We start from the raw sequence: 9,984 nt of genomic DNA on the forward strand, positions 1-9,984 counted from the left end.
CTGGAACACAGGAAGTTCCATCTCAACATGAGGAGGGACTTCTTCCCTTTGAAGCACAGGCTGCCCAGAGAGGTGGGGGAGTCTCCCACTCTGGACACATTCCAAACCCACCTGGACGTATCCTGTGCCACTGCTGTAGGTGCCTCTGCTCTGGCAGGGGGTGGGACTGGGGGAGCTCCAGAGAGCCCTTCCAACCCCCACCATTCTCTGTCATTCTGTCATTCTGTCATTCTGTCATTCTGTGGGCTATGGCTATGGTGCAGGTGGCCATGGGGCCACAGCAATGGGACGGGAGCCATGGGTATACAGCTATGGGGTGATGGTGTTACATGGGACATAGCCATGGGGTGGGATCACCATGAGCAGGGGCACATCACTGTGGCATGTGCGGACATGGAGACATAGCTGTGGGGTGGAACTGCTGTGGATCAGGGAGCCACTGGGATTTGGCTATATGGGGGGAGGGGCATGGAGGACATCTCAGTGGAATGGGGAGGACATGGAGACATGGAAATGGGGTAGTGAGGATGTGGAGCATGTATATGGGGTGGTGGGTACATGTGGGACACAGCTATGGGGTAAGGGTGGGACTTCGGGACATGTCTGTGGGGTAGGATTGCCGTGGAGCGAGGGGGACATGGCCATGGGTTGAAGGGCTGTGGTGGGATTGATGAGAGGGAAGGCTTAGCAGGTCCCTTCCAGGTCCCCATGCCCCTGGTCAAAAGGAGACTCTGGGTGACCGTAAGCCCACCTGACTCCTTCAAAAAGGTCACCTCTTAGAGGGATGTCCCTGTGTCCCTGCCTGTTGGACCTGGTAGCTCCTATGTGGCATGTCCCCATAGGGGGGAGGACATCCCCCATCACAAGAACTGTGTGGGGACAGAGGGAATGGGAGGATATGAGGACCTGGAGGACACTGAGAAAGGCATCTCCAGGGACATAGGCACTGGGGAACGAAGAACACAGGCCATCCCTGTCCTGCAGAGTCCCTGAGCCCAGAGGCAGCCAGGGACAGAGGGCCTGGTGAGGTATGGGGCCAGCAAGGATCCATGTTGTGGCCTCAACTGGGCACAGAGCTGGACCTATGGCCATCCATAGGGGTTTCTGGGGTGAGGTAGGACAAGGCATGTGTCCATGTAGGGAATGAGAGATGATACACGTGTCAAGGGTGGGGAGGGACCAAAACGTATCTGGGGCAACACATGAGAGCCAGATTTGCGTCCAGGATGATGTGGGACCAGGACGTACATTTGTGGAGGGCAATTATCTCAGACCAGGGTCTCACAGACCCTCTCCATCCATCCATCCATCCATCCATCCATCCATCCATCCATCCACCCGTCCGTCCATCCATCCATCCATCCCTCTGCCATCTCACAACAGGGTGCTGGCTGCTCAGGCAGGGCAGCACGCCAGTGACCATCCGCAGATTCCTTGGGGAGAGGTTACAGGGGGACATCAGTGCTAAGGACAAGGCTGGGAGGGACAGGGACGCCAGGGGGGTAGTTTCTGGTTTCCTGCCTATCACTGGCCTTCAGATTCATCTGAACTGTCCTGGATGAAGGGGCTGTATCAAAAGGCGACCACATAGAGATCACTTGCACTGTACAGATCACGAGTCCAATTTAGGCCGCATGGACTGTTACAGACTAAGTGGAGACCCACAGGAAATCCCATTGGCTGCATAGACCACATGGGAACCACAAGGACACCACATTGAGGGTACATGGACTACAGACCACATAGACTGCATGAGGACCACAAAGACATGAAGACCATTTCTAATGGAAAGCATTGGAACAGGCTGCCCAGGGAAGTGGTGGAATCACCATCCCTGGAGGTATTTAAAAGATGGGTAGACGTGGTGCTGAGGGACATGGTTTAGTGGTGGTTTTGGCAAAGTTAGGTTAGTGGTTGGACTCCATGATCCTAAAGGTCCCTTTTAAGTCTAGGTCCCAACCTAGATGATTTTATGATTCTGTGTGAAGTCAAGAACACCTGTAGGACACATAGTGGGACACCTCTTCAGGAAAGCCTTCTTCCTTCTGTCACCCTGCTCCTGACCGCAATGGTGTGAGGGTCAGTGCTTCATGGCTTCACTCCCTCTCCATGGAGATTCACACCCTTCCAAGCTCTTCACGCCTGTGAGCCTCAGAGCTGTGGTGGGACTGGGGACAGCCGTGAGCATCTGCTACACATGCCAGAGCTGGGATGTGATGTTCCTCCTGTGCTGGGGGGGAGATGGCCCCCCTCAGCACTGCCAGGACCCACTGGCCAGCCAGGTGGACAGTGGGCCACATGCCTGCTGCTGCACCAGAAGGATGGAGCCAGCTGTCCCACTGGGAGTCCAACGGCCCCTAGTACTGGTGATTGTTACCTTATGTGATAAAAATCTCATCTGCAGGCACAAGGAGCATAGGCAACCATGGCAGGTGAAGGTGTAACTGCTCAGCAACGGCTCCAGGTGTGGTGGAAGTGAGCAGTTATGTGGAGTAAGCACCTTGCTGTTGCTCAAGCATAGGACTGAGGAGGCCTGGATGGAGGAGGAATGGGGCCAGCCCAGTGGAGTGGATCCAGACCTACAGGTAGAAGGTATTGCTGTCCCTCCTCCAGTGCAAGACACTGTAGGCCAGCTGGGATGAAACAGCCGCTGAGGAGGCCAAAAGGGACACCAAGTTCCTTCCCTCCTATTCTACTCTGTGGAGCTGCCAAACCTGCCTCGAGGCTGTGGGGAAGAGCGCAGCCTGGACACAGCCTGGGGCTGGACTCAGTGTCCTTTCCTCCTCCACCACCCGCTCTGCACTGTGGCGGGGGCACCATGAAGGTTTCTGGGTGAGATGAGGGGGCATGACATGGTGCAGAGGTCTTCCTGGACCTGGGTGAGAAAGGCCTGACAAGAAATGGAGTAATAAAACACCTGCTTTAGTGGCTTAGAATAAAAAAAAAAAAAAAAAAAAAAAAGAGGTAAATCTTACACCCCTGCAGATGCTGGACACATCTCCACAGATGGGATTTGCGCAGCGCGCCGTGGGAAAATCAATGGGTGCGGCAGGGTGGTGGGATGTCCTGCCTCCAAAGGGATATGAGATTTACTTGCTATCTATGGTCCACTTTTTATTCTGTCTTATTAAAACAGCTGGTTTATGACACCACTTGTTGCAGTTTTCTTACGGAGATTCAGGAAGAGTCTTGCGCTGTCCCTTCTCCCCGCCCTGATTGCAGAACTTCACCCTGTTTCGCAAGGGCCAAGAGGAAGCCATTTCCCCATCAAGTGACCAGAGACAAGAAAGAGAAACCGAAGTCCTCGATAGCTTCTCTCCTAATGTCCACAGGATCCTAAGACCAGGTCGTCAAGGGTGCCCAGCCCTGGGCAGCTCACTGGGGTGTTCTGGTTCCAGTACAACCATCCCAGCTCTGCGATTGTGTCTGCAGACCCCCAGGCCGTGGGACAGAAGGGCTTGTGGCAACGAAGGCGTATCAGGACCCACGAGAAGCCACCCAGCTGTTCAGTGCCTCCGGCCAACGCCTTCCTCTGAAGAAGCCCTGCTTGAAGCGAGGACAGAGGGAACCAAGAGGGACATGATCCTGCCCGTGACCCACGTGCTAGCCTTCGGTGAGTGCCAGAGGCTGTGTGGGCTCCCAGAGCGGGGGCATGAGGCGTCTGGAGACTCCACAGAAATGTTACATGGCTGTTTCTCTTGCAGGTGCTTGGCTGGTGGCACAGAGCAAGGCTACACCAAGTGAGTATGACGAGGAGGTAGACGGTGAGTTTGGACACATCTCTGGGCCCCCATCCATCTCCCAGGGCTCTTCCCTGGCCCCACAGAATGAAACTCGCCCTTGTGTGGAGGTAGGGCGTGGAGCCAGCTCTGGGCTCACCGCAGAGGCAGCATCTGGCAGTGTCTCTCTCCCTGTGCAGGTGCCCCCACTATCTCCATCTTCCTGAAGCCACCTGGGGTGGTCCCACCTGGAGGTTCCACCACCATCTGCTGCAGTTGCCGCTGTGACAATGGGAATTTTGTGCTGTACCAGAATGGCCAGCAGGTCCGTACCCTGGAGTTGCGTGGCAGCAGGGCCGAGTTCTCCATCTCTAATGCCACTCAAAAAGACGCAGGTGCCTATAGCTGCCATTACCAGAATGGAGATGCTGTGCTGGCTCGCAGTGAAACCCTGGAAATCCAGGTGGAAGGTGAGGGACGTGCTGTTACCCCTTCGCGTGGGGTCAGATGCCACATGGGCAGACCGGGATGCACGTAGCCACTTGGCTTCCCCATCCACACGATGGACAGGGGTTTTGCCCTCTTCCCTGGCTTGGAGAGGTGAGGACCATCTTCACCTCTACCTGAGCCAGGTGGTGGGGTTATGGAGATCCCAGAGGCTGCCGGCACTGTGTCAAAGCCCTGCTCGCCTTCTCATGCCTTCTCCTCTCCCTGCAGAGTTCCATCTCCCCGAACCTGTCCTCTCTGTCCTGCCTGGCCACGAGGTGGATGCAGGAGCAGATGTGGTTTTCCGTTGCACCATCGGACACCCCAAGGCTGGCTGTTTCCTCTACCTGGAGGGCCAGGTCCAAGGCTTTCCGTTTCTCTCAGGTGAACAAGATTACATCCTCTCCCGTGTGCATAAAGGCAATGAGGGCCGCTACAGCTGCCAGTGCTTCACCAGGGATGCTTTGTTTGAGTGGTCTGCTGTCAGCAAGACCCTGGATTTGGCGGTGAGAGGTGAGACATCCCCCCAGCCACATCCTACTCTTCTTTTCCTCCCTGGCATCTGCCACATCCTGGGGGAACTAGACAAGAGGAAGTGGGGGAAGAAAGCAGCTGTAATTGGGGTCCAAGCAGAGGAATACAGCTTCCTTCAGATGTGTTTGAGCCTCCCCAACTCCTCAGAGACCCTACAGATGACTTAGTAGACCCTATAGACACAGTTGGGGGGCAAGGGTCAGGGGACACCTACCAGCCCCAGGGACAGTTGTACATCTCATCGCAGCCCAGCAGTGCCGTCTGGCTGGCAGTGGCAGGTGAGGGCCAGCTCCATGTTTCTGTCCTCCTCCCCGTCTTTGGTGCCACTGGGTGGGGTGACAGGTGGGTAGGGGGTGTCCCCAGGGAGTGGGGATGTGGGAGACAGAGGTGGCAGGAGGCCTTGGTGCTCCCTTTGAACTTCCCTTTCTCCCTCGTTAGCCCAGGAGCTCCCCAGCGTGTCCCGTTGCCATGGTGTCTGTTTGCCCCGGGGGCCTTCAGTGACTGTCCCTTCCTGTCCCTTCCAGATTACACCTGGACCAACATTGTGCGCCTGGCCCTGGGGGCCGGGGTCCTGGTCCTGCTGGGGCTGATCGTGACCGAGGCCATGTGCAGCCATCGGCACAGGACGGGACCCCGCTAGGATGGGGCACAGTCCCCACCCCCACCACCGCAGCTGGAGGGGTCAGCCCGGTGCCCGCACACAGAGCTTCCCCGTGACTGGGACCAGTAAGGGAGCACTGGGATTCACCTCCATAAATAAACCATCCATTCCCACCCGGCTGCCTCCGGCATTGCTCTGGGGTGGGGCTTTTGGGATGGGGTGTGGCCCGGGGGCGGGGCAGCCCACCCCCCACCCCTGTCCCCCAATGTCCGTGTGTCCGTGTCCTTGTGTCCCCAGCAGGGCCAGGCGCCGGTACCCGGGGGTGGCAGGGCTGAGTAACCAGTCTCCAGTGCACAGGCTTCCATTGCTCACATTCGTTTATTATTTTAAAACACTGACGAAACACATCACACCATGACCTATATATATAAATTTACTTTCACGCAGATATAAATTTATATATGTAGGACCTTTAAACCTCTGTATACTCGGGACACAAAGTTCCAGAATAGCTTCACTGGCTACAACAAAAGTATTTTTCTTATGAAAACACAAAGAGGAGGTGTGAATATTAAAAACGCGGAAAAAAGAAAAACTAAGAACGAGTGCAAAATGAATGAAAGTGCAAAAAAGCTTTAGTTATCATAACGCTCCTTCCAAAATACGCTCCCCCCCAACACACCCTTTCCTCCCTCCGAGGCGGAGCGAGCCTCAGGCCCCAGAGGGAAGGGGTGGATGGGAGGAAGGGAGCCAGGCTGCAGCCCCCCAGGTCTTTCCCCCTCCTCTGCACCGAGGGGTCCCCCCCCGCAGGGTACGGAGTGGGGAACAGGGGAGCAGAAGTGGCTGAGTCACATCCCCCTGATGCTCCCACCTCTTCCCCAACACCCCTCATTGCACTCACATCCCCAGAACTGCCTCTGCAGGAGGCGGCTGCCCCAAGCCCTCAACCCTCCTGGACTATTTGGAGGGTCTCTTTCTTTTCTAAAAGTGCTTGTGATCGACACGGAAATCACCGGAGGAAGGCCGAGGCCGGCAGCCGCGCTCTGGCGAGGGGGGCACAGCCGCCCTCCTCACTGAGCTTCAGGCTGGCTGCTCTCACAGAAATGGAGACCTTGGCTTCACACCGTCACGATGCTGCCCATTTCCATGAGGAAGGAGAAACACCTTCCTGAGAGGCTCCACCTGCTCCCATGCACCCGGAGTCACCTGCGGACCAGCCGCCCCACAAGACACCCTGTGCCTGAGGCTGGAGCGTGTGGTGGGACATCTCCCACAGCTCCAGCTAAGCCCTGCCAGCACCATCCGGAGCAGCAAGGGCAGGAACGACAGGAGCACAGGCTCGGGGGCCTCCACTCAAAAAAACACTTGACTTGAAAAATTCTTCATTGACTTGGAAATTTTGGCTGCAGTCACATCTCTCAGAAAGACACCAGAGAGGAACCTGCGGGCCAGACACAGCCCCATTTTCCTCTCCGGCTTCTTAGTGATGTGGCAGTGGACATCCCCATGAGGAGTTTGGTCAGGCAACAGGGGAAGGATGAAAAACTTTGGTGCTTCTGCCTTGGTCACAGCTGCCCTTGATGCTCCCTGAGGGGGGACTCCCAATCAATGCTCTGGGGAGATGGAGGACCTGCCAAGGCCAGGGAGGCAGCAACTTTCCTTCTCCTGGTTTCCCTGCCGGGACCAGAGACAACTTCTGCTCACAAAGGACACATCGCCCGAGACCCTGGGACCAGGGCCTGCCGCCTCCACAGCCACAACAGACCAGCACATTAAAACAGCGACACACCAACAGCAGAGGAAACGGTGTCGTGGTACTTCCACAGACACCCATCCACACATACACACACAATGCTTTGGGTTTGGTTTGGTTTTAAAGGAAAACAAGAAGAAGGTTATAAGTTTTAACAGTAAATAGCCCTTGACCACCTACAAACCCTGTAACTCTCTCACCCAGATGAATCCAGAGGCTTTGTACCCAAACTGCCGAGTCAGCCTGAGGGGCTGATGGACAGATGCTCAAGAAGCCGGTGAGTGTGTGCGGCAGAGCCTCTCACATCTCCCATCACCCTTCCAGTGGGGCTGGTTCTCCTGCCGGCTGCTCCCTGCGCAGAGCTCGGACCCAGCAGAGACCCGGCATCCAGCCAGACCCCCCAGCCAAGGGGGAGCACCTTGTCAGTCCTGTCCAGTTTGTGTCTGTTCTCTCAGAGGGAGGTCGAAAGAGCCCAGGTAAGGCAGTACCCCATGGGGACAGCTTCCTGCTGCTGCCCACGGCCGGCACAGGTCCCTCCACCCATTTTGTGGTGCCCAGGCACAGCATGGCTCGACTGCACCCAACAGCAGAGCAGGAGCTGATGGTGTTGGTTGTAGCCAGTCCTGGGGGACAGCCATGGCTCCTCTTCCCCTTCAGCTGGGATCTTCTGAGCTCACCACCACCTCTGCTCTCCAGGGCAGCCCTGTGGGAGACAAGGCTCTCCATTCTTCACGCTACTTTCAGAGCTGACACCTGGGTAGCAGCCCCTCGGACAGCGCTCAGTCCCTTCCCCAACAGGAGGAATGATTTAGCACGAGAGAACGGAGCAGATGAGAATAGGATGCTTTTGTAAGATGTTTCCTTACACGCTCAATAACCACATCCTGTGCAAGGGTATCAAGAGCCGTTCTGTTCCAGACCACACCTGGAGAGGTCTCAGCACCGTTCGCACAGAGTCTCCCAGCTGAAGGTCCCAGGGCTCCTCCTCTTCTCCCCTGGCACACAGTGGCCCAGAAAGAGACTCCCCATCAACTGAAGAGACCAACTTCAGGACCATTTACTGCAGATCAAGGGTGACTTGGAGAGTGACTGTGAGACACGGCTGTTCCTACCCCCTCCCCTCTCTCCACAGCTGGCCACACCGCGGTGCTTGAAGAGATGGAAGAGAACAAAAAAGGACAGGAGAGGGAGAGCTGCCTAAATCAAACCCAAGCATTGACAAAACAAATACATGGATTAATTGCAAGTCCTGCATGAAGAGCAAGCAGCAGAGTTTCAAGAGCAGGTCAAATGTGACCCCAAATACTCAATAAGAAAGAGTCAAAATGCTACATTTCCATGGGAAGCCTCGAACAGATTGACCCAGGTGTGACAGTGGCTCCCAAGGCAGTGCTGCTCCAAGACACATTGCTGGTGCGCTTTGCTACGATCCCTTCATCCCTGTCTGTGGGCACTGGGAAAGGGGGGAAAAAATTGTTTTGCTACTGATATGTCATTCTTGGGAATGGGAAAGAAAGTAGACACGGGACTCGGGTGCCATCACTGCGGACTGTGGAGAGCCCTTGGGGCAGGTGGCCACCCTCCAGCACCACACTGCCACACCACTGCTCCACCGGCACCCACAGCAAGCGGCAGGACCACGGCGAGAGCAGTGCGGGTGCCACCAGGGCACACAGGGACGATCAGAAGCTGCCTGGGACTCTGCCAGGACCCCCCGGGCATGTTGGCTTTTCTGGCTCTGGAGTCCGAGCCAACTCGGCCTCTCCCCCATCACAAGGGACAGTGTTACAGGAACATTCCCAAGGCGCCTGCACCCTTGTTGGAAGGGTGCTATGTTACCAAAAGGACAGAGGAAAACCCCAGTTAACTGCTGAATTTCTTTTAGCTCTGCAGGTAAGGATTCCAGGGACAGCAGAAGATCCCACTCTTCAGGCAGCAAAACCCGGGGGCCTCGCGAGGGCAAAAAAGGGGGAGAAGGTGGCTTGGCAGGATCGAGTCAGTCGACTCAGGAATGCTTTCATAAGCGAGCTGTGAATCTGCCTACGGAGAAACGGATGCTTCTTGTCCTTGGCAGCTGTCTCTGCTCTAAAAAGGGCCTTGCTCCTAATACGTGGACCAAAGAGGGTCCAACTCTCTTTTGCAGAAGATTTTTTAATTGCTGCAAAGGAAACAAGTTCACCAAGCACCCTTTCTCCCAGAGACATACTGGCCAAGACAGCCTGAAGCGCAAGAGGGAATGGAGCTTGTTCTGCACCCACCCAGCCCCGGTGCCACGGGGCCCTGGGGATGTTGCATTAAGGTAAAGAGGAATAAAGCGCAAATGCCGGCCGTGGGCAAGCAGCAGCCAGGACACATTGGTCCCTGGAAGGGGCAAGAGGTGGACCACCGGTTCCCAGTATGGTGACGGGGCAAAGCAAAGTCATCATCTGGCCTTAAAAGGCAAAGTCAAAGGAATTCAGAGAAAAAGGCAAAGTGAGCAGAAGCTCCTTGAGAGCATCCCCTGGAAACGATGTTAACACGAGGCCCCCCAGAGGAACACATCAAGGGGTGGGGGTGGGGGAAATCTCTCAGCTGCTGAGCAAAGCCAAGATCAGCCTTTACACGTGCGCAAGCACATACGCAGGCAGTCAGTCCCTTCCCTCGTCTGGGCAACTCGAGTAGTGGTGTCAGCCCCCAGCTGCTACACTGCTCCCCCATCCCTCAACACCCCCCCACGAATCAGTGCAGTCACAGCAGGACACGGGGGGGGGCAGCTGTCCCGCTAAGACAGGCTAGTCCCACATCAACCCTCGGTCCCTGCAACCGCCCCTGAGGCTTGGGGTCAGCCTGTACCCAGCGGTGCAGGAGAAGGGCAGTGTGGAGGGGAGAGGATGGGAGATAGACTGGAGGGA

The 9,984-nt window shown here is 56.1% G+C and overlaps 1 protein-coding gene across 3 annotated transcripts; it reads left to right on the forward strand.

Moving 5' to 3' along the window:
* Positions 1 to 3,291: 3,291 nt before the first annotated feature.
* Positions 3,292 to 5,702, forward strand: LOC309678227 (osteoclast-associated immunoglobulin-like receptor). Of its 3 annotated transcripts, none has more exons than XM_082491208.1 (6): positions 3,292 to 3,346; positions 3,433 to 3,613; positions 3,705 to 3,740; positions 3,920 to 4,189; positions 4,437 to 4,718; positions 5,264 to 5,702. In XM_082491208.1, the coding sequence occupies exons 2-6, from the start codon at positions 3,580 to 3,582 to the stop codon at positions 5,377 to 5,379; spliced, it is 738 nt and encodes a 245-aa protein (XP_082347334.1). In that variant the 5' UTR covers positions 3,292 to 3,346; positions 3,433 to 3,579; the 3' UTR covers positions 5,380 to 5,702. The 3 variants fall into 3 exon arrangements, with proteins under 3 accessions (XP_082347334.1, XP_082347335.1, XP_082347336.1); XM_082491209.1 differs by having other exon boundaries at positions 4,437 to 4,589; XM_082491210.1 differs by having other exon boundaries at positions 4,590 to 4,718.
* Positions 5,703 to 9,984: the final 4,282 nt, after the last annotated feature.

The sequence above is a fragment of the Vanellus vanellus genome, assembly GCF_965231255.1.
Source record: "Vanellus vanellus genome assembly, chromosome: 15".
NCBI classification, from domain to species: Eukaryota; Metazoa; Chordata; class Aves; order Charadriiformes; family Charadriidae; genus Vanellus; species Vanellus vanellus.